General features: G+C 41.4%; 1 protein-coding gene and 1 pseudogene across 1 annotated transcript; both read right to left on the bottom strand.

Annotated features, from left to right (window-relative positions):
- Positions 1–1162: 1162 nt before the first annotated feature.
- On the bottom strand, positions 1163–9222 carry LOC119234231 (olfactory receptor 49-like; annotated as a pseudogene).
- A 99-nt stretch (positions 9223–9321) lies between these two features.
- On the bottom strand, positions 9322–10307 carry LOC119233366 (olfactory receptor 13A1). Its single transcript, XM_037495618.1, is given in 2 exon segments — positions 9322–10265; positions 10268–10307. Coding segments are annotated over 2 exon segments (984 nt in total).
- Between the last annotated feature and the right edge of the window lie 14473 nt (positions 10308–24780).

Raw genomic sequence — 24780 nt, forward strand, 5'->3', positions numbered from 1 at the left:
GCATTTACATTTTTATTGCAGTATTATTCACAACAGCTATGGCATAGAAAAAAACCTAAGTGCCAATGGATAGACTGATAAAGATGATGTATAGATATATACAATGGAATACTATCTGGGCATGAAAAAGGAAATTCTGCCATTTATAACGTGTATGGACCTAGAGTATATTATGCTACATAAGATAAGACAGAGAAGACAAATATAGTATGATATCACTTACAGGCAGAATCTAAGAAAGCTAACTTGTAAATCAGAGTAAAATGGTTACCAGGAATGTGGTGGGGGGGACTAGGAAAAATGTTGAAGACAAAAACTTGCAACTAGTAGATAAGTCCTGGAGAGCTAACATACAATATGATTGTAGACAACAATATGATAAATATCGACCTTGTAGAAGTATTACCTAACTCTGTTATAGCAATCAGAACACAATATATAAATGCTTCAAATCAGCATAATATCTACAAACTAGGTAGTATACTACAAACTAGGTAGTATCCCAAACTAGGTAGCATCCCAAACTAGGTAGTATCCCAAACTAAGTAGTATCCCAAACTAGGTAGTATCCCAAACTAAGTAGTATCCCAAACTAGATAGTATCCCAAGTTTCCCTCTAGACTCTTTAATTTTGTCCTTCAAATTTAAGTCTATAATCCATCTCAAAGTAGAGTTTAAGTTTTCCATATGGATAGCCAGGTGTTCCAATAACAAGTTGAAAGAACTTTTCCCCTATTGATGTACATAGGGGTCTATGTCAAAATCAAGTCATTAGTAGGGTCTACTTCTGCACTCTTTGTCCTGTCCCATTAATGTCTTTTTCCATGCTGACACAAATAGTAAACTGTCTCAATTAAAGTAAGTTTACAAGTGTTTCCTCCTTCTCCATTTTCTGAAAGTGTTTCTGAATAGATAATAGTTTCTAATGCTTACCAAACATTTTCTTAAATACATGATAAAATTCACCAATGATGCCATTTTCTACCTGCTCTTAGAAGGACAGAATGTTCCAATTTCTTATTAGTATTCTGTAGACTTACTGTTGATTAATTCTTTCACTTGTATGCTTCATTTTTGAATGATATTTTCTAGGTATAGAATTTCAGTGTGGCAGATTTTTTGTTAACAGTCCTTCAAAAGAAATAACCATATATTTGCAAAACTACAGAACTGAATCCAGAAATAGGAGGGTGATTGCTTTAGAAAGATTAGATGGAGAAAGTCCATTTCTCCACTGGAGCCCGTGGTTCTGTTTCTGCAATCTCATCCTAGATAGTGTGTTCCTCAGAGCCTGGTGGACCTGCTTGTTCTATAGAGTGTCGATGATGGGGTTCAGCAGCAGGGTCACCACTGTGTTCACAAGGGCAGCCTTCCTACTGGAGGACACCCTGTTTGTTTGCTTTGGCTTCACATATATAAAGACACAGCTGCCGTACATCAGAGAGAGGACAATGTGGTGAGAAGAGCAGGTAGAGAAAGCTTTCTGTTGCTCCTTGGCTGATGGGAGATGCAGGATTGTGACTACTATCTTGCCATGTGCAAAGATGGTTATGATGAGGGATGTCAAAAGGACACACATGGCAAGGACAAGAGACATCATTTCAACAGATCTAGTGTCAAAACAGGAGAGATGGATCAGGGGGCCAAGGTCATAGAAGAAATGAGGGATGATATGGGGCCCACAGAAAGAAGTCTGGGAAAGCATTTTAATTGGAACCATCATGAGGGAGAATCCCAAAGCTACACAGTGACCAGGAGAAAACACATCCTTGGGTTCATGATGGTCAGGTAATACAAGGGTTTGCAAATGGCCAGGTACCTATCCAGGATAATACAGCCCCAAGGAAGAAGACAGTTGCCCCCAGGAAAAGAAAGAGAAAGATCTCTACTTGGAGGAAAAGAAATACTTATTGGGGCCAAATCAAGATTGCAGGTTGCATCTCTGCCTCTCTGGGCCACCATCAAGATTACAGGTAGTCTCTCTGCCTCCACATCAAAATAGGTAAATAGATTACAGCTTTCATCTGCCTGCCTGACTCTCTGCCTATCTAACCTAATATAAATGGTTTACAGCTTGGCTCTCCGCCGCAACATCAAAACTGAAGGTTGCCACTCTGCCTCTCTACCCCAACATGTAGATAGATTGCACCCTGCCAATCTGCCTGTCTGCCCCAACATCTAGATCGATTGCAGGCTGCGTCTCCGGCCCAACATCTAGATAGATTGCAGTCAGCCACTATGATCTTTGCCTCTCTGCCTACTGCCCCATCGTCTAGACAGATTGCAGCCTACCTCTCTGACTCTCTTCCTCTTAGCCACTCTGCTTCTCTGTCCCAACATCTGATAGACTGTAGCCTGCCTCTCGCCTCTCTACCTCAAATCAAGATAGATAGGCAAGCTGCAATCTATTTATCTGTCTTGACTTTGGGGCAGAGAGGCAAGCTACAATCTATCTTGAAGTAGGGGCAGAGAGGCAGCTGCAATCTATCTCTTGATGTTAGGGCAGAGAGGCACGTTGCAATCTTTCTATTTGCCTCTCTATCCCAACACCAAGATCATTAGATTGCAGCCTGCCTCCCTGCCTCTCTGCCCCAACGCCCCAACGTGTAGATAGATTGCAACTTAGCACTCTGCCTCTGTGCCCCAACATCTAGGTAGATTGCAGCCTGCTACTCTGCCTCTCTGCCCCTCCGCCCCAATACCTAAATTGACGGCAGCCAGCCTCTCTTCCTCTCTACCCCATATCTAGAAAGATTGTAGCCTGCCTCTGCCCCAACATCTAGATATATTGCAGCCAGCCTCATGCCTCTCTTTCCCAACATGTAGGTAGATTGCAACCTGCCTCTCTACATTCTCCCTCTTTGCCTCTCTGCTCTAACATCAAGATAAAAAGATTGCAGTCTGCCTCTCTGCCCCAACATCTACTTAGATTGCAGTTGGCCTCTCTGCATCTCTGTCCCTACATGTAGACAAATTACAGCCAGCCTCTCTACCTCTCTGTCCCAATGTCTAGATAGAGCTCAGCCTGCCTTTATGCCTCCCTGAGTCTCTGTCTCTACATGTAGATAGATTGCAGCCTGCCTCTCTGCCCCAATATCCAAATCGATTGCAGCCAGGTTCTCTGCCTCTGTGCCCCAACATCTAGATAGATTGCAGCCTGCCTCATGCCTCTCTTCCCCAACATGCAGATAGATTGCAACCTTAAACCTCACCCCTCTGCCTCTCTACTCTCTGCCCCAAAATCCAGATAGATAGGCAAACTGCAAATATCTATCTTTATTTTGGGGGCTGAGAGGCAAACAGGCAGGCTGCAATCTCTGGATTTTAGGAGAGAGAGGCAGAGAGGCAAGCTGCAATCTATCTGCCTCTCCACTCCAACATCAAGATAGATAGATTGCAGCCTGCTCCACAGCCTAATGCCTCTCTATCTCTCTGCCTCTCACCCCAATATCTAGATCGATGGCAGCCAGCCTCTTTGCCCCCTATCTACATAGATTTCAATCTGCCTCTCTGCCCCAACATCAACATTGATATATTGCAGCCTACCTCTATGCCACTCTCCCTCTGTGCCTCTCTGCCCCAACATCAGATATCTTGCAGCCTGCTTCTCTTCCTCTCTGCCTCTAGGCCTCACTGCCCCAACCTCTAGATAGATTGCAGCCTGCCTCTTTGCCGTCTGCTCTTCTGCCCCCATATATAGCTTTATTGCAGCCAGCCTCTCTGCCTCTCTGAAACACTGCCTCTCTGCCTCAATATCCAGATCGATTGCCCCAGCCTCTCTGCCCCAACATCTAGATAGATTGCAGCCTGTCTCATGCCTCTCTTCCCCAACATGTAGTTAGATTGCAACCTGAAACTCTGCCTCTCTGTCTCCATGCCTTCCTGCCCCAACATTGATACAGATTGCATCCTGCCACTCTCCCCTCTTTGCCTCTCTGCCCCAATATCTAAATAGATTGCAGCTTGACTCTGTGCCTCTTTGCTTCTCTGTAAAACATTGAGATAGACTGCAGCCTGTCATTCAGCCTCTCTGCATCTCTGTCCCAACATTGAGATAGATTGTAGCCTGTCACTCAGCCTCTCTGCCCCTCTGCTCCTATATCCAGATTGATTGTATCCTGCAAGCTGCGATGTATCTATCTGCCCCTCCACTCCAACATCAAGTAGATAGATTGCAGCCTGCCTCTCTGCCTCTCTGTCCCACTGCCCCAGTATCTAGATCAATTGCAGCCAGACTTTCTGCCTCTCTGCCTCGCTACCTCTCAACCCCAACATCTAGATAGATTGCAGCCTGCCTCTCTGCCCCAATATCTAGATCGACTGCAGCCAGCCTATCTGCCACAACATCTAGGTAGATTGCAGCCTGCATCTCTGCAATCTGTTCCAACATGTAGATAGATTGCAGTCTGCCTCTCTGCCCCTCGACCCCAGTATTAGATCGATGGCAGCCAGCCACTCCTCCTTCTGCCTCCCTCGTCAGCCTCACTGCCTCTCTGCCACTAGGCCTACTGCCTCTCTTCCTCAAAAACTAGATTGCGGGCCTCCCCGGTGGCGCAGCGGTTGAGCGCTGGGTTGCGAAGCTGCCCGCGGCCTCTGTGGCGCCGGTTCGATCCCCGGCTGCTCCCCGGCCACCAGAGGAGGGTCCCACATGGCGTGCAGACCTCTCCTGCTGCCCGCTGCTCCCCTCAGCAGTGTACTTCGGTCCTTCTGCCTGCTCTGTTCCCCGCTCTGGCTCTGGTGAATCCTCTCACCCTCCCGCGCTTCTGACTGTACCCAGTGCATGTATAAACAAAACAAACAAACAAACCAGCAAACAAATAAATAAAGCATGCCTCTATTAAAAAAAAAAAAAAAACCTAGATTGCAGCCTTCCTCTCTACAGTCTGCACCTTTGCCTCTCTGCCCCAACATCAAGATTGATATATATTGCAGCCAAATCACTGCCTCTCTGCCCCAACTTCTATACAGATTGCAGCCTGCCTCTTTTTGCCTCTGTCCCTACATGTAGATAGATTGCAACCTGCCTCTCTGCCCCAAAATCCAGATAGAGAGGCAAGCTGCAACTATATATCTATCTTTATTTTGGGGCAGAGAGGCAGGCTGCAATCTATCTGTCATTCTTGCTTATGGGGCAGAGAGGTAGAGAAGCAGAGAGGCAGAGAGACAGGCTGCAATCTCTGTTGATTTTGGGATACAGAAGCCAAGAGGCAAGCTGCAATCTATCTATCTGCCTCTCCACTCCAACATCAAGTAGATAGATTGCAGCCTGCTTCTCTAACTCTGCCTCTCTGACCCAACACAAGATTGATAGATATATTGCAGCCTGCCTCTCTGCCACATATCTCAACAGATTGCAGCCTGCCTCTCTGCTCTCTGCCCAAACATCGACATTGATATATATATATATATCATATATATATATGATATATGATATATGATATATATATATATTGCAGCCCGCCTCTCTGGCCCTTGGCCCCAATATCTGGATAAATAGCAGCCTGCCTCTCTGCAGCTCTGTCCCAACATGTAGATAGATTGCAGCCTGCGTCTCTGCCTCTCTCTCTCTCTGTGCCTCTCTGACCCAACATCTACATAGATCGCAATCTGCATTTCTGCCTCTCTATCCCAACATCTAGATAGATGGCTGCCTTCCTCTCTGCCTCTGCCCCAATATCTAGATCAATTGCTTCCAACCTCTCTGCTTATCTGCCTCTGTGCCCCAACATCTAGATAGATTTCAGCCTGCATCTCTGCAATCTGTCCCAACATGTAGATAGATTGCAGCCTACCATTCTGCCTCTCTGCCACTAGACCCCAATATCTAGATCTATGACAGTTAGCCTCTCTGTCCCATAATGGATAGATTGCAGCCTGCCCTCTGTACCTCGACCCCAATATCTAGATTGATGGCAGCCAGCCTCTGCCTATCTGCCCCAACATCTAGATAGATTGCAGCCTGCCTGTCTGGTGCCACATCTAGATAGATTACAGCCAGCATCTCTAATCTCTACCTCTCTGCCCCAATAACTATAGAGATTGCAACCCCCCTCTCTGCCCCAACATCTAGATTGATTGTAGCAAGCCTCTCTTCCCCATATGTAGATTGTAGCCTGCCTCTCTGGCTCTGCCCAACATCTAGATAGACTGCAGCCTGCCTCTTGCCTCTCTTCCCCAACATGTATTTAGATTGCAACCTGCCATTATGCCTCTCTGCCCCAACATCAAGATAGATGGATAGATTACAGCTTGCCTCTCTTGTCTCTGCCCCAACATCAAGATAGATATATAGTTTGCAGCTTGTCTCTCTGCCCCAACATGTAGATAGATTTCTGCCTGCCACTCTAGCACCATACCTGCTCTAGACTCCCTGGCCGGGGCCTGAGCTCTGGCCCTTGCATTGATAGCACTGAGCCGTCAACCCCTATTCCACAGTAGAGGTGTCCAACCCAAAGTGTTTCAGGGTACCTAAAAGGAGCTTGAAACTGATGCAATAGAATTAAGATGGGTGGAAGGCCCTGGAAACAAGCTCTTTAAGACCACCTGTACCTAATCAGCTAAATGGACCAATGAGCACATTTCACTAACCGTTCGTTTCTACTTTCAGGCTACTTCAGTTTATAAATCTCAAAACCGGGTGCATAACACATTCTAAACACTTAATGTAGGCCTAGTTTGGGAAATACAATCACTATGTCCCATAAAGGTTTTTCAATGAATCTGAGACACCACTTTAAAATGCCGTAACTTGGGCCTCCCTGGTGGCGCAGCGGTTGAGCGCTGGGTTGTGAAGCTGCCCACGGCCTCTGCAGCGCCGGTTCAATCCCCGGCCACTGGGCGAGGGTCCCACAAGGCACACAGACCTCTCCTGCCGCCCGCTGCTCCCCTCAGCAGTGTACTTCGGTCCTTCTGCCTGTTCTGCTCCCCGCTCTGGCTCTGGTGAATTCTCTCACCCTCCCGCGCTTCTGACTGTACCCAGTGCTTGTATAAATAAATAAATAAATCTTTAAAAAATAATAATAAATAAAATGCCATAACTTGAAATTTGCAAACATGACCTTTCTTTGAATGTATACAACAATGAATAGGGGTGTAGAGACCAAAGGGAGGAAGGAAGACCATGAACTATACTGAACCTATAACCCTAAAATATATACTGTTGTAATCCCAGGATACCCCAATAAAAATTTAATATTTAAAAATCCAAATTTGTGATTTTTTTCCTGATAAAAATTCCATTTGATTTATCTATAGTGCTATTTAATATATCTTATATAACTCTCAATAAGTGATAGAACAAGTAGACAGAAAGTCAGCAAGGATATAGAAGAAATCAATAACACCATCGATCAAAAGACTCTAAAGAACAATTTTAGAACACTCCACCCAGTGAAAGAATGCACATTCTTTTCAAGTTGCTATCAAACATGTACTGACCATATCAACCATGGTTGGGTTCTAGTGAGAACTCTCTTTACCACCTTCTCATTATGTCCTCAGATAATGGAGAATGCTAGTGTCTCTATCTACTGATAAAGGATCTACCTTTACAAGCTCATTTAACCTTAATCCCCTCCTGCTCTTGTTCAATATAGTAGTGAAAAATCTATCAGGTAGAAGACAATAAAAAGAAATGGGAGACATGTAATTTGAAAGGAAAAATAAAACTGACTATTTGCATAATGCAGGATTATCTGGGGAATCCCAAGGAACCTGTCAAAAAAAAGTTTTTTAAAGATTTATTTATTTATACAAGAACCAGGGTACAGGTAAGACTTGCAAGAGGATTCACCAGAGACAGAGGGCGGGGAACAGAACAGGCAGATTGACTGAAATACACAGCTGAGGGGAGCAGAGGGCGGGGCAGGAGAGGTCTGCCGCACCATGTGGGTTGCTCTGCGGCCCTTGGGGATTGAACCAGCATTGTAGAGGCTGCAGGCAGCTTCACAGCGCTGCACTCAACCACCTGCGCCACCAGAGAGGCCTGAACAAGTAACTTTTCATACCCAAAGCCCTAGTTCTAAGCATCAGCTCAGAGGAGCTCAAAGTCCTTACTGTCTGACAACTACCTATGCCATGGATAGGCTATGGCTCACCAAATTCTTGAATTTTATGTCCCCAATCAATGTGCTTCTGGTGAATGATAATGAGAATACTGAATGAAGAACCACAGGCATCTCCTGTAAGTCAGTATCAAACTCTATGCTCAGCTTACATCTACAATCGTAAAGAACATGCTATTTTATTCTGCCCCATGAGTGGTGTTCAACATTCACATCTGGCTTCAGCCATCTTTGGTGGTAGAGAACTGATTTTCCAATCCAGTTTAAAAGCACAGAGCATGAGCTCAAGACCTGTCTTCATTAGACATGGAGGATTTGTCCACTCAGTTTTATTCTGAAACCACTGGATGGTAGGCAATACTTCTTACAGTGATATATATAACTTTTAGAGCTAAATCATAGCAGTTGTCCCAATACCAGGTCAATGAGGTAGGTCAGATACTCATAATGTGAAGACCAAATTAAGGAGGGAAGAGAAAGCACCAGCTTTTTTTCTAGATGCATAAAAAAGACATCAAGTTTTAAAATTGAAATTTCTACACTCAGAGCAAAGTGGTAATTACATATGTTCATACTCATCAAAATGTAAATATGTATAACTGATGACATATCAATTATACCTTACTATAGTTACTAAAGCATTGATTTGTTACTGAATACATTTTACATTGATTGTTAGTGAGGAACACAAAAGGTAGAAGGGATTGAAACAACAGTTTTCATTAGAATCAGAAACTATTTTTGAAGTCTAACTGGCTCCAGAGGAAATACTTGATGTAAGCTAGCAGGGGTAGAGGTTTCTTAGGGTGCTGTGATCACCTTAAAGTCTGACAATCCTCCAAGTGCCATAGGTCCACACATCCTGCTAACTCTTTTCAGGCTGAGATACTTAAATGCTAGCTATGATTTACTGCCTGAACATTGTACATAAAAAGAAAAGAGGGGAAAGGAAAACATGTTCAGACACTAAGTGTAAAACAGAAGGAATATTTTCTTCTCCTAGCGTGTTCACTCTCTGCCAGTGTAGCACTGACATTACCTTCAGGTCACACCATGAGACCCCACATCTAAGAGCTTCACACCCAACTGCAATCCTCACACCAGCCAGCTTCAGGGCACCAGAATTCGGAACTTTCCATGCAAGTTCTACTGGGGTCATCATGGTTTATTTACCTTGCAGTTCAGAAACTTGACCTTCACAGAAAGGTCAATTCCAACTAAAACTGCAGACTCGAAGAAAAGCTTCAGAAGGCACAAATTAATTCCTGAAGAAGGGGAAGAGCTTCCTGAGTGCTCCTTTGACCTCCTTGTTTCTCAAAGTATAGATGAGGGGGTTGAGAGTAGGACTCAAGATGGTGTACAGCACGCCAGCCAATTTGCTCTTCTCTGCATTGTAGCTAGAGACAGGGCTTATGTAGGCGTAGAAGACAGCAGTGTAGTACATGCACACCACAAGCAGGTGGGAAGAGCAGGTGGAGAAGGCTTTCTTCTTCCCCTCTGCCGTCCGCATCTTTAGTATACTGGAGATAATGAACCCGTAGGACACTATGGTCATCAGAAAGTTCAGTATGCCATAAAAGGCATCAGCAAGGACAATCATGATGCTGTTCACATAAGTGGAGCTGCAGGAGAGAAGTAATAGAGGGGGCACCTCGCAGAAGAAGTGGGTAATGACATTGGGGCCACAGAAATTCAAGCGCATCATCAGCCCAGTGTGGATGGCCGTGTTGAAGGCGCAGAGCACCCACACACCCGCGGCCAGTACACTGCAGAACCCCTTGCTCATCATGGTGCTATAATGCAGGGGGTGGCAGATCGCTGCATATCGGTCATAGGCCATGACCGTGAGGAGGAGGAGCTCAGAAGATGCAGACCATGTGAGAAAGTAGAGCTGGGCCATGCAGCCCCCATAGGAGATGGAGCTCTCGTGTGACACCAGCCCTTCCAATGCTTTGGGCATGATGGAGGTAGTGCAAATAATGTCCATAGTAGCCAAGTTGAAGAGAAAAAAGTACATGGGTGTGTGGAGCCCAGGGTTGAAGCTGATGGCCAAAATGATGAGGATATTACCCGTAAGGGCCACAGAATACAGGGAGAAGAAACAGCAGAATAAGAGCACACGATATTCTGGGTGCTCCGAAAAACCTTGCAGGATAAAATCTGTTACTACTGTGTGGTTACTCATGGTCCTCAAGCTAAGAAGGCTTCCTGGACTAGCAGGTGAATTTCCACCAACAGCTGCATATGATTTCAGTGCTAGAGAAAGAAATGAGAGATGTCCTGAGGAAGGCTGTAACCACCTTCATGACCACCTGACATCATGGCATGAGCAATTATTATATAGATGACGAGGGCATACTCATCAAGATAAACACATTAATATGACAACCAAAGGGCATGAACACTCAGTTCATCAACACTCAGAAGTCAGTACAACTCATGAAACAGCATTCATGTTCAAAGAAAAGCAAGTTTGGGGACAATGGGTGGATCTTGAGGTGATTGTCTTAGTGAAATGAGTCAAATAGCAAACGAGATACCAGATTGTGTCACTTATTTGTAGAATATAAATAACAAAAAACTGGCAAAGCACCGCAAAAATCAATTTTGGACTCTGTAAAATATAGTTTACCAGATTAGAGATCAAGGCAGGGATTAGGGAAGGATGAACGACAGGACAGGGGACGGAAAAAAGGACAGGGGACGGAAAAAAGGAGTAGACCTGGGCACAGGAGTCTGGGTGGTGGGTGAGTGAAGCAGGTAAACAAGGGAGGCGTGAAAACATACCCCAAAGTTATACAGTTATTTAAATGACTGACAAATTAATAAAATTTAAGAATAAAAGATAAAACTATATATAGGTAGAGGAGAGAAAAAGAAATGCAAGTTCAATAAATGTTCTTTGACTAGAACAACCCTTTATCAGCTGTGGTTTGATAAAGTAGAAAAGCACGATATTGACCAACATTAGCAGAGATGCCAAGAGGTAAGCATCTCAAGATTTGTATTTCATTTGAGCCAGAACTTGCTCTTCTAGGAATTTAACCTAAGGACATTACTAGTAACCAATTCAAGGTGTCATCACAGCAATATTTGTAATAATGAAAATTGAAAAGCTAACTATACTCTTAAAAATGAGTATGTAACTATATACTGATAGATTACAATACAATGTACTTATCAAAATGATGCTTATAAAATTAAAATGGAAAAAGTTCAAAAAGAGGATATATAGTAAGATCTCCTTTTGAGTTTTATTTACAAAGCATGTTTGCATATGTACCTATAAGGAAAACATCTGGCGGATGATAGACCAGAATTGGAACAGTCGGAATGGATTATAGTTTATATAATTTCCTTGTTTTTTGTTGATCTGCATTTTCCTATTCAATAACCTTTCTCAAAGGTAGATCTATCAGGTAATTCTCCTAACAATTCTTCTGTGGTTGCCACTGCTGACAGAGACAAGGCTGCCAGCTACTACTCCTGCACGCACTTCCTCTCTATTCAACACCTTTGCACTTATTTTACCCCTCGAACTCCCAGTCTAGATAATGCACTAGGCCATGCCAACATTCCAATCTGGCAGACCTTTCAGGTGGGAATAGTTGGTACATTTGTCTTATCTCCTCTGAGAAAAACTTTTTGGCTTGCCCTATCTATATCTGGCATGGAATGGGTGGGCACTCAAAAGTGTTAGTTGAAATAAAGCTAAAGAACACTCTAGTATGGGGTCTCCTGGTGGCGCAGCGGTTGAGCGCTGGGTTGCAAAGCTGCCCGAAGCCTCCGCAGCGCCGGTTGGATCCCAGGCTGCTCTCCGGTGCTTGTATAAATAAATCTTAAAAAAAAAAACACTCCAGTATGAATAACAGCAGAGTACTTTCTACTCTCAAGACAAGGCACATTCTATATTGTTTAAGATGAAAAAGTATTATGTTTTTCCTTCTTTTAAGCTCTATTCATTAAAAATGGCTCACTTAAGGAAAATGCTCATTTTTAATTAACAAGGGGGATTGTCAAATATCAATAAATATATTTATCTGAGGAATCAAAAGGTTTATACAAAATGACTAAAAAACACCTATGATTGTATCATATCACCAATTTTTAGGGTGAAGACTGTTCTCTGACTAGAAGAACATAAAATTCCTGTGACTCAGAAATAGGGTGCTATGTTAGTGTGGAGACTAATGCAAATGGTTCAGTTCCATCTGTGTCTTCTCAGGAGCAAGATAATCAGGTCAGCTCAGTGACTCTGGTGAGTATAACTAAATAAACATAATTCAGTTTATTTCATTTTTGTTTAGAACAAAAACAATGAGCGTTACTTTTGCAGTTTGAATTTGGGGTCTGGAGACTTTACTTGCTCCTCTCTAACATTTGCTCCCACCACGGTCTTGTAGATAATTCCTTTTTAATTCTAGGTCCACCGTGAGACTGAAAAGCTAAGGCAGGTTGAAAAGGAATAGAGTTGGACCTGCCCCATGGTGTCTCTATGTAAGGTTTCTGCACTCCCCCACTAGTGCCCCGGTCACCACTCACAGTCCACACTGCAAACCAGAGACATAATGCCGTGGTCACAGATAGCAGAGAAGACCTATGTATCACCAAACACAGAGCAGCAGAGCCCATGCCTATCACAGATCAATACTGAAGCATCAGGAGAATCTATTATAAGGAAACTGAACACTGTCTTTCTCTTACCTGAACTCCAGAAAGAGGAAGTTATAAACAGGTGTTGAGCATGAGGAAGTGTCAACAAACCGATTCACATTCAAGGAACAAATTGCCACACTGATATTACCCTGTCACTACAATTTCCAGGGCAGGTGGAGTCTCTTCATCCAGTTGGTCAATAACAAGATCAAAGAATTAGGGCTCCAAGACTCCTTCAGTAAGAATGACCATGAAATCTCTGTTGGACCTCAGCCAGTCATCGCTCCTTCTGAAAATAACAAAGACCTTACTCTCCTGAGATTCACAGGTACTGGCTTTAATTCTCAACAAGCATCACCAGATTATTACCAAAAATATGAGGGAAAAGAAAAACATTTCAGAGACCAATTACCAATGTCCAACACATACTACACTTAGCAATGCAATTCCCCATATGCAGGGTCAAAGGACATTTGAACAGGGAGAATTCTCCACACTTACCAGACCCAACAGCATGAAAGTTTCAGAGAAAATAAAAATGCATCTTGGCTGACTTAAATCACTTTAAAGAAATAGCATGAAATGTTCTCAAAATCCCTGCAATTAAGTTCATTTCATTGAGTTTTTCATAAACATACTTCGATTTTTCTGTGGGAGATAACTTTCTTTTAGTACATTTTTATCTTATATACAATTTATTGTTTATAATTAACTGTATGGAGAATGAATACTGGTTTTAATACTGTGCTAAGGTATTAATAATGGAGAAATTTACATACTACTATTTTTAATCTCTAAAGTGGTTTGAGGATTTTCATAGATACCATATAATTATTCCAATGTCTTTCTATAAATGAAGATGAATAATCTAAATATAAACATATTTCAAGAACAGAGAACTGAAAATCAGAAAATGCCAACATCTCAGAAAGATACTTTAAAGATGACTTATTCTCACCTATTGTTAAGTCACAAAGGCAACTAAGTGACTTAATCCTAGTAACATAGCTCATGTCTAGTCCAGTGGCTTTGAGATTCCAGCCTAGAATTCTTTGCTGTATAATTTATTAGTGCCCCTCCAAATGAAACCTCATTATGGAAAAGCCAAGAAAATCAAGAATTTATTACGATTGAGGTATGGAATGCCAACCGTAAACTCCCAGCTCATTTTGCATAATATTAGTGCTATGTTTATTATCAAGCAGTAATAATACAGAGCGAAATTCACAAATGTTACTGACTCTACATCAGCTAAACAAAAATCAGTTTTTTATATAGTTAAAAGATTTAAGAGTTGAAAAGAATATGTATCATTCTTTTATATCTTCTAATTAAATGGACCATTTTCTAATTACCTTGAAAAAGTTCTTTTCACTTTTGTGGAGCAAACAGATTTTATGCATAGCTGTCCTTTCTCTAAAACCATAACTGAGATTGAAAACATGGTGACACTGAAGTAGTAGGCAACCTAGGAAAAGATTGCTCTAGACAGGATGAAGTCTTTCTTCCACTATTTAAGCTGATCTTGCCAAGAATTTGACTCATCTTCTGCAAACTTTGTCACTGCCTCTGGGAGATACTTGGAAAAATGTTCACAGCTATTACTCTAAGTGGACCCTGAAGGAGCAATTAAATTAAGTGCCTCTTTGCTGGGTACTTGGCTGTCAATGGTGTTCATACAAAGGCCAGTTCAGGCTTCTAATCCAAATGTACATAAAAGAGTATTAAGTCTGAATAAAGGATGAAACCAAATACTCTCAGTTAATAGAATCTGGGGGTATGGTAGACTCAGATTCAGGTGCTCAGAATAATATGCTCACTCAAATAGAAGCAGGAAGCTGACATCTCTAGACTGTGTTCCAGGAATTCTAGGCATGGAGCAAATGTTCCCCTACTGTCCTGCATAAACCATCCCTACTGACAGACATAGATGGTCTCCTCACCAACCCTTACTCAAAATTTGGCTCCCTTACCTTCCCCTCTCCCCATATTTTCTCTCCCTATCAAACCCCAGTAAGATTTAATTCTTTCTTCTTTACAAAGATTCCCTGGCTCCCTGTAAGATGATGATCATCCTGTACTAAGTCTCTGTTACGTTTTGGGGTTTTCCTACGATACTTTAATGTTAATAACATGGACTTTGGAGTCTTTATAGACCAGGGTCATATCTCAGCCCTGAAAGCTACTGACTATGTAACTCTGAACAAATCTCTTGACCACTCTAGGACCTAATTATAAGAATGATAATACTTATCTCAGAAGGTTTAAATAGTCACTTTTCGAAAGAAGACTTAGAGATGACCAATACACACATAAAAAGATGTTCATCATCTCTTATTAAGGAAATGCATATCAAAACAACAATGAGCTATCACCAAAAACCTGTGAGAATAGCTATTACCTAAAAGCAAAGAAAAAGTATTGGAGAGGATGTGAAGAGAAAGAAACAGAGAACTCTTGTACACTGTCATTGGGATTGTAAATTGGCAAGCTATATGGTAAATACTATGCAAATTCCATGAAAGGTTAAAAATAAAATTTCATATGCCCAGTTATCCCACTTCTGAGTTTTTACCCAAAAAACAGAAACACTAATTCAAAGAGATATATTCATCCCAATGATTATTGCAGCATTATTTACAATAGTCAAGAACTGGAAACAACCTAAGTGCCCATCAACAGATAATGGGTAAAGAATATGTGATATACACAACAGAATACTATTCAGTTATGAAAACAATTATATCCTACCATTTACATCACAGATGAACATAGAGGTATTATGCTAATTGAAACAAGTCAGATGAGAAAGAGAAACACCATATGATTTCACTCCTATGTTCAGAAGCTTTTCAGTGTTATATAGTCTGGTACTATGATAACTCCTACAACTCTTGCTCTCTTTTGTCAGGATCGCTTTGGCTATTTAGGGTCTTTTGTGATTCCATATGAATTTCAGTAATGTTTATTATATTTCCTTGAGAAATGACATTGCAGCCTTGATAGGGGTTGCATTGAATCTGCATATTGCCTTGGGTAGAATAGCCATTTTAACAATGTTAATTCTTCCAATCCATGAGGAAGAAATATTTTTGCAATTTTTGGTCTATTACTTTTAATAATGACTTATAGTCTATATTTCTTTATTAATTTCAATCTGGTTATTCTACTCATTAATGAAAGTAAGGTGTTGTGTCCTACAATTATTATATTGCTGTATATGTTTTTTATCAGTTTGCTTCATATATTTAAGAGTTGCAATATTGGCTTAACATATTTATAATTGCATTTCTATATGCAAACCATGAATTAGAGAAAAGAAAAATTAAGAAAACAATCCCATTTATAACTGCATTAAAATAATAAAATGCATAGGAATAAATGTAATGTAGGTGGTTAAGTGCCCACATACTGAAAACTATCGAGTACTCATGGATTACAATAAACATTGTTAAAGTGGCCATATTACCTAAAGCAATTTACATATTCCACAAAGTACCTATCAAAATTTCAATGGCATCTTTCAAGAAAATAGAACAATTCTAAAATATGACTAGAACTAGGAAAAAGACAAAGCAATCCTGAGAGTGCCGCGGACCAGCCCAGCGGCGGTGGGAGATTGAGACAATCTCAGGGTTTGAGTGAGAATGAGCAAAGGGTGGTCGAAGGAATTAAGGCGAGGGACAAGGATGACACACAGACACACTCAAGGGAGAGTGAAAATCTGAGTGCACTTTATTGAAATCAATCCTCTCTTTTTATACATTTTCACAGTCACCATTTCATTATGTTTTTCATAGTATGTGGTTAATCATTTATCAGATTGTTCGTAAATGCAGTGAAACATGAATAACATAACATCTTGTTTATTGTTTATCGAAGAATCAAGAACAAATCAAGAACATTTCATTTTTACCCCCCTTAATGGAGGCCTTTTCTTGCCCTTATGATTCAGTGTTATGATTATAAATACTTATCATAATTTTACCTTTATAACTCCCATTTTTCTACTTATTGTTCCTATAGTTCTACTTGGTTACACATTTACTAGAAGTAATAGGACCAGTTCTCTTTGCCCTAATTGCATTCCTCTACTGGAAGACTTGTGTCTATTAATGATTAACAGCATGCCCTGGTTACGTCTCAACATTTCCCAGGCCTATTTTCCATAGGTTATTTTCCATAGGTGAAAAGGTGGGAACCATTAAATCCCCTTGGGGACTGCGCCTGTCTTAGGTTGTCAGAAATCATTTCTGATCTTACCTGTTGTTGGCTGTCCAGTCCAGCACACAGAGGAAGAGGGACTTACGTACTATAACAGCACAGCCACTCTATTTAATAAGAGATTGTGGCAATAGTCACATTGCTCTCAGGAGCCGCCACAGTTCCCCCTTTTTTTTTTAAATTGAAGCTGCATAAGATGCATATCTCGACGTAGAGTCTTCACATTTTTGCTGAGTAATTTCATGAACACAGGGACCAGGAGACAACCAATCAAAACTATTAGCATAATTACTCCAAATGAAAAAGAAAAACAGAGTATTATGCTTCCTGACTTCAAACTATATTACAAAGCTATAATAATCAAAACAATATGGTATTTGAACAAAAACAGGCACCAATGAAAGAATTATGAGCCCAGAAATAAACTCATATGGACAGCTAAACTATAGACCATAATGGAAAAAAGGGAAATTCTTCAGCAAATGATGTTGGGAAACCTGTACAAGCATGTTGGGAGGTAGGGGGAGAAAAGAAACTACATCATTATTTAACACCATAAACAAAAATTAGTTTAGAATGAGTTAAAAGACCTGGATGTAAAACCTGAAATCATAAAGTATATAGAAGACAGCATAGGTTATATACATAGGGACATCAAACATAGATACGTATTGAAGGATTCATCCCATTGGCAAAGGAAATAAAGAAAAACAAGTAAATGGGACTACATCAAACTAAAAATTTTAGTAGACTAAAAGAAATCACTACAAAACCACAAAGGCACATATGGAAGATAGTTGCACAGCATACATCCCCCAAGTGGTCAAAATTCAAAATATAAAAAGAGAACTCATACAAGTTAAAAACAAAACAATCAAAAAATAGACAAACACGTCTTCAAAAAAGATACTCAGATGGCCAAAAGGCATATGAAAAATGCTCAACATCACTTATTATAAGGGAAATGTAAAAACCACAATGAGATATAGGCCATTCTTACAGGTGTGGGATAAGACATGGAAACAAACTATATGTCCATCAACAGATGAATAGATAAAGAAGTTGTGGTATATATACTAAATGGAATACCATTCAGCTATAAAAAAGACACAGTCCTGCCATTTCTATAACATAGCGCTAGAGAGAATTTTGCTTAGTAAAATAAGCCAGAGAAACACAAACACAATATGGTTTCACTCCTATGTAGTAAATAGAAAAGACGAATGGATGAACTAAATAAAACAAAAATAAACTTCTGTATTAAAAGACCATTTAGTGATTACCAGAGAGAAGAGGTCAGGGAATTGTATTGATCAGAAAGGAGGAGGAAATAGCATGGTGAAGGATAGAATTGGAGTTTTAACAGCTAACTTTATATAACATACACCTGTCAAATCTCATCAATGAACAAGTGAAACTTATATAATGCAGTGTTACTCCAATTTAAAATGTTCATACAGCTTTATTTTAATACCCAAAACTTACATATTAACAGGTGAATGGATAAACTAATAGTAATACATACCCATAAAATGTAACAGTTCTCAAAAACGAAAAATAATTGACACATGCAGTAATATGGATGAATCTCAATGTTACTATACTGAGTAAAGAAAAAAATCCAGGCAAAAAAGGGTACATAGTATATGATTCTATTTATGTGAAAATTCTAGAAAATATAGTGAAAAAGCAGACCAGTGGTTGTGCTGGGAAGGCAAGGGGAGTGATTATGAAAAAGCATGAGGAAACTTTTGAGAGTGAGGGACATGGTTTTGTTGTGGTGATGTGCCCCGTAAGTTTCACCTGTGCCCCAAATTTTCATAGTGTAACTTCAATTATGTGCATGTTGATTATATCTCAATAATAGTTGTTGAAAGAGGTTTTAACCAAAAAGAAACTCTCCCTGACAATAAATTTCAGGCATTTAAGAAATAAATCAAAATAAAGTACTCAGAATGAAGAACTTGTGGTTAAAAAAAAAAGGAAAAGGAAAATACTGATCGTAACCATCAAATCCATTTAAATGCAGAACCATCACTAAACAACTGTGGGATTTATGGTTACATGAAAGAACAAGGAGAGTAATCAAAAATGTCTAGAACTGAAATTACCATGACAAAGGATTTTGATCAATATTGCCTAATTGGCAACCAAGGAAATGTTTTCATAACTACACCCACGCTGTTTTGTTATTTCATTCTTGCTAAGTGAAAAACAGGTTCTTGTTTTGTTGGAGTGACCCTGTGCAGCTAAGCCCTGCACCCCTCAAGGCCCCGGGCGTGGTCTGGGCAGCCTCCTGGGCCAGGCACAGACCACACTGCTTTTCCTGCCAGGATGAGGGGCAGGGTGCTGCCATGTGGATATTGCCCATGCTGGAGAGGATAGTGCCTGTCCTGTACTATGGTCTGAACTCCAACCCTGAGGTCCTGAGCAAAGGGGCTTCTGGGAAGGAAGTGGAGCATAGTGACCATATGGGGACACTTTAAAGGGAATGAGACATTGGTTTGCTCTTTTTGTCATCAGGGCTGCTGTGGAAGGCAGTTGCCCCCGGAAATTTGCCCTGGGCTGAGGGGCTGTCTCAGCAGCGGCACCCCCTGCAACCCCTGGTGGTGGCAAGACCTGGTAAGACATTGCTTCAGGGTACTTCAGGCCAGAGCTGCAGAAGCAGAACTTGCTGCACACTGCCAGCTCCTGTAGCTACAGCTCGACCTCGCATTATACCTCTCATTATGGGTCAAAATCATTGTTGCAGCAAAAAAGAAAAAAAAAAAGGCCACTTTGCATTTGTGGCGGTGGATATGGATCCAAACCAATGAGAAGTTCTGAACTAATGATAGTTTTTAAATCCTTTTCCCAGTAACAGTTTGATATTTTATTTCTTTAACTATAGAGGCTGAACAGTTTTTCATATATATTAAATTTGCAAGTTAATTCTTATTCTCAATTACTTGCATGGATTCTTGATATAGAAATAATTTCTTCATCTACTACACCTTATGAATAACTTTTGTTCACTGTGTATGTGTCTCTGTGGGAAGAAATTTTGAAATTTTTATATAATCAAATTAACAAGTCTTGTGAGTTTTGGTTTTTCTCTCTTGCTAAGTACTTTTACTTAGTAATTTATGGTCTAATATTTTATATCTAAAACTATGACCAGTAGGTTTTCAAAAATGAACACAGAATTATTGTAACATTCACCAATTTCACTTCTGAGTATTTACCCATAAGCTTGAAAAGCAAACGCAGATATGTATAAATATCTGCTCATGGCAGCATTATTAACAATAACCAAATGATGAAACCATCCCAAGTGTCCACAGATAGAGGATAAATATGTGGGACATACAATAAAGTGCTGTTCAGTCTTTGAAAGGAAGGTAATTCTGACATGTGCTACAGCATGGATAAACCTTAAGAACATTATGCTGAGTAAAATAAGCCAGTAACGAATAGGACTAATATTGTATAATTCCATTTTTAAGAGTATTTTGAGAATCCAAATCCAAAAATATAGAAAGGATGATTGTGGTAATCAAGTTCTGGAAAAAGAAAGACATGGAGAGTTAAAGTTTCAGGGGTGGGGGCTTTCAATTTGCAAGATGAAAGAATTCTGAAGACGGATGGTAATGATGGTTGTACAACAAATATGAATGAAATTAATGGGACCGAACTTTTAAACTAAAAATGGGTAACATGGTAAATTTTATGTTATACATAAAATTCATCTGGTGAACATTAAGATGAGAATATAATAATCATTGTTCTAACCATTTATTGAAAAATTTTTGCTACAGCTTTAAAATGCAGTATTTTGAGGGAGGAGCACAGGGGACTGAGGTGATGGTGCACGGGTGCATTGGTGAAGGAAACTGGGGACTACACCTGAGCAGGGGAAGAAAATATTGTTTGAAACTAAACAATGATGTAAAAACAATAAAATAAAATGCAGTATTTGTCTTCAAATTCCTATAATTATTTGGATCAGATGGATGTATATTTCTAGGAATTTGTCCATCCTTTCCAGGTTTTTCAACTTCCTAGCACACGTATGTTTATAGTACTCCCTTCCAACCCTCTGAATTTGAGGTGTCTGTTAGAACTTCTCCTTTGTTTCTGTTTATTTGCATTTTCTCCCTTTTTGTTAGCCTAGCTACAAGGTTTGTTTTTTTTAATCTTTTTGGACTATATATATTTTTTTTATTCCTACTCATTTCTTTCCGACTTGCTTTTGGTGTTGTTCCCTAAGGTAGAGATAAAATTAAGCTTTTTCTCGTTTCTTGATGTGGGCCTATATTGCTATATATTTTACTGTTAGTGCTGCCTTTGCTATGTCCATAAGTTCTAGAAGTTTGTGTCCTCATTGTGAGCTCCCTGGTTTATCAGTTCTTTCAACTAACTAATGTTGTCAACAGGTTTCTTAGAACTGGTCTCATATTTTATGTTGTTGGATTCCTGCTTTATGTTGGGGGTGGGGGAGGAGGGAATGGGGGAGACACACACCAGGGGGGCGGGGAAATGGGAGAGACACACGGGGGAGGGGAGCACACACAGGGAATGAGTAACATTACTCAATTACACCACTAAAGGCAGTGCAGTGGGCAAGAGGAGAGGCCCACTGCACCTTACGTGGGTTGGCTCCCTGGGCCGGGTCTCGAACTCAGGCCGTAACAGCAGCAGCAGCGAGCCTTAACCCGCTAGGCCACGGGGGAGGCCCGTCCCACTACCTCTCTTTAAGGCCTACTAGTACTTTTTTGGAGGGAGCGTGTCTGCCCCGGCAACGGCAAGGTGATGTCAACGCCTCATACACTCGGCATCCGCAGGTGCAGCCCATAGTCCTGAGAGGGCAGTGATGGGTAACAACGCGGCCTGGCGTCTGCTGGTTGGGAGCCTGCACTCAGGTGGCCTCGAGTTTACAGGCAGTGTGGCCCGTAGGCGCGGCCAGCAGCGGCCAATACGCACCAAGGCTCCCATGGCGGCTGCTCCCGTCGGGGGGTGCCCACTGGCCTGCACAGCCAGGAACACCGCGCAGTCCTCCTGTGGCAGGGCCTGGAGACGAGCGTGGACACAATTTAAAGATATAAAGTGATATTTCTCTTCCCCAAAACGCTTTTTGGTTGGTGTGGTCTGGGCGCGCGTGGACGCGGGTGAGGCCTCCGGGGCGTGGGCTGGACCCGAAGGCCCGACGCCCGCAGGGCCCCGCACTTAGGCCACCGGGGACCACTCCTAAGGCGAACCTGAGGGGCAACAGGGGCGCCCCAGCGTAGGCGAGCCCGCCAGCCACGGCCCACCATCACCGTAGTGTCTTGTTCTTTTCCTGTCCCTCTTTTAATCCATCTCCATTACCCTCCCCCTCCCCTCCCCTCCCCTCCCCTCCCCTCCCCTCCCCTCCCCTCCCCTCCCCTCCCCTCCCCTCCCCTGCTGAGTATCCTCATCATTGCCTGCTAGTTTTTTTTTTTTTTTCTTAGATAATAAATTTTATTGTTATATTCCCCATACAATTGCAGCCCCCCCATTCTGACCCCAATCCCTCCCCTCCCACCCCCGTCCCCCTAAAAGTGTCTCTGGTTCATAGTTTTTTGCTGATTTTGATTTTCACTTTCTTATAGTTATTCATTTTCCTGGTCCCTTATTTAAGTTTTCTAGATTCCTGCTATGAGTGAGACCATCCGGTATTTTTCTTTTTCTTTTTGCATTGCCTGCTAGTTTTGTCTTTTTTTCCCTGATCCTTTATTTGGTTCCCCTGTATTCCTCCAAGGAAACCATCTGATGTTTTTCTTTATCCTTCTGACTTATTTCACTGAGCATAATTCCTTCCAGCTTTTCTTTTATCTCTTTTATCAGCTTTTCCGTGTTTTCTTCCATTTCATTGGATTTCTTTATCATGTCAATCTTGAATTCTGTATTTGATAGGATGAACAGGTCTTCCCTATCATTATGGTTGGTTTTGCAGATTTGTTCTCTCTATGTGGTGTAGTGCGCCCCTGTGGATTCAGCTTGTGTGAGTGCATGTGTGCGTATGTGTGTGTGATTTCCCCATTATTTGCTTTCCAAATATCAAGGGTGCCAAGCTTCGACTTTTCCAATAGATGGTGCTGTATGCTATAGAGAACAAACCCGTATCTGGGTCCACTGTAGTTAAGGGAGTGTCCTGGCAGGGTCAGCCACTGCCGGGAGTGGTGAACATGCACACTTCTCACGCCTGTGTCACTGCTGCTAGCCCTCCTGTCTAGGTATCAAACACACGTCTCTGCATGTGAGGGATTAACTATAGGGTGGGCAGTGAGGAAACTATTGTTGGAGACTGAAATGGTGGCAACCCCTGTTATGTGGTGATAAACATTACCTAAAAAATGCCACTTGTGGGCCTCTGCCACGCCCACTGCTCCCCTCAGCAGTGTATTTCATCAGTGTGCCTGTTCTGTTCCCCGCTCTGGCTCTAGTGAATTCTCTCACCCTCCCTTCTGACTGTACCCAGTGCTTGTATAAATAAATAAATTGTTTGTGTGTGTGTGTGGGGGGGGGGGGGGACACTCGCTGGTGGCCAGGGAATGAACCAGCGCTGCAGAGGCTGCAGGCAGCCTTGCAGCCCAGCGCTCAACTGCTGCGCCACCAGGGGAGGCACTAAATAAATAAATCTTTAAAAAAAAAAAAAGCCACTTGTGATAATTTAGAAGGCAAAAGATACATTAATGATATTGTTCTTTCAGGTGAAGAATTGGAAGAACACACTGAAGAGTGTGCCTTGTTCCCTGTTGGCTGTACCTCACAAAGAACTACAGGAAATAAATGAGCTCAGAAAACAATTGACCAGATTGGAAATGGGATAAAAAGGAGGCTTCATCCAGTGGATTGGTTCCCTTATAAATCAAACCACAGAAAGATTTCTTGTCCCTTCCTCATATGTGGGAAAAGATAGCTATTGATGAATCAGGATGCAGACTCTGGCCAAACACGGCATTTTCTGGCACCATGATCTTGAACTTATCAGCCTCTAGAAATGTAAGAAATAAATGTTTGTTGTTTATGAGCCACCCAGTTATAACTCCCCAGCCATAATGACAATCCTGAAAACCCATTAAAAAAAATGGAAAAAATTGGCAAAAGTTGAAGAGATAGATCCTGAGAGAGGAAATCAGAATTACTATTAAGCTTATGTACTTTCTCAATTTCATTAGTAATTAATAAAAATTAAGACCATACTATAATACCATTTAATGCCTACCAGGTTGGGAAGAAAATTTAAATTTGACAATCTGATATTGCTGAAAATGCGAAACAATCAGATGTATTCAGTGCTGCTGTGAATGTAAATCAATTTTTACTAGATCATCATCTAATAAAGATACATGCTCTTCCACCTCATAATTTATTTCCAGAGGTACACCTTCAGAATCATTTGTATGCATGCTTAAGGAGATTGAGCAAAAATATGCATGATGGGGGCCTCCCCGCTAGTGCAGCAGGTTGAGTGCAGTGCTGTGAAGCTGTCCGCAGCCTCTGCAGTGCGGGTTCCATTCCCAGCCCGCCAGGGAGATTCCCACATGGCAAGGCAGACCTCTCCTGTCGCTCCCGCTGCTCCCCTCAGCAGTGCTTTCGGTCCATCTGCCTGTTCTGCTCCCCACACTGTCTCTGGTGAATCCTCTCACCCTCCTGCACATCTGGCCTATACCCCAGCTATTGTGAAAATGAAAAAAATATTTTAAAAAAATTCATGATGGTATTGATCAACACAGAAAACAAATAATAAGGGGAATCAACTATAGAATGAATAATATGCTGGCATTATTCATTCAATTAACTATTATGAAAATAAAGTAGTCTCACAATTTTAGAA

This window comes from Talpa occidentalis, unplaced genomic scaffold (genome assembly GCF_014898055.3).
Source record: "Talpa occidentalis isolate TD23 unplaced genomic scaffold, MPIMG_talOcc4v2.1 talOcc4.8, whole genome shotgun sequence".
Classification (NCBI taxonomy): Eukaryota; Metazoa; Chordata; class Mammalia; order Eulipotyphla; family Talpidae; genus Talpa; species Talpa occidentalis.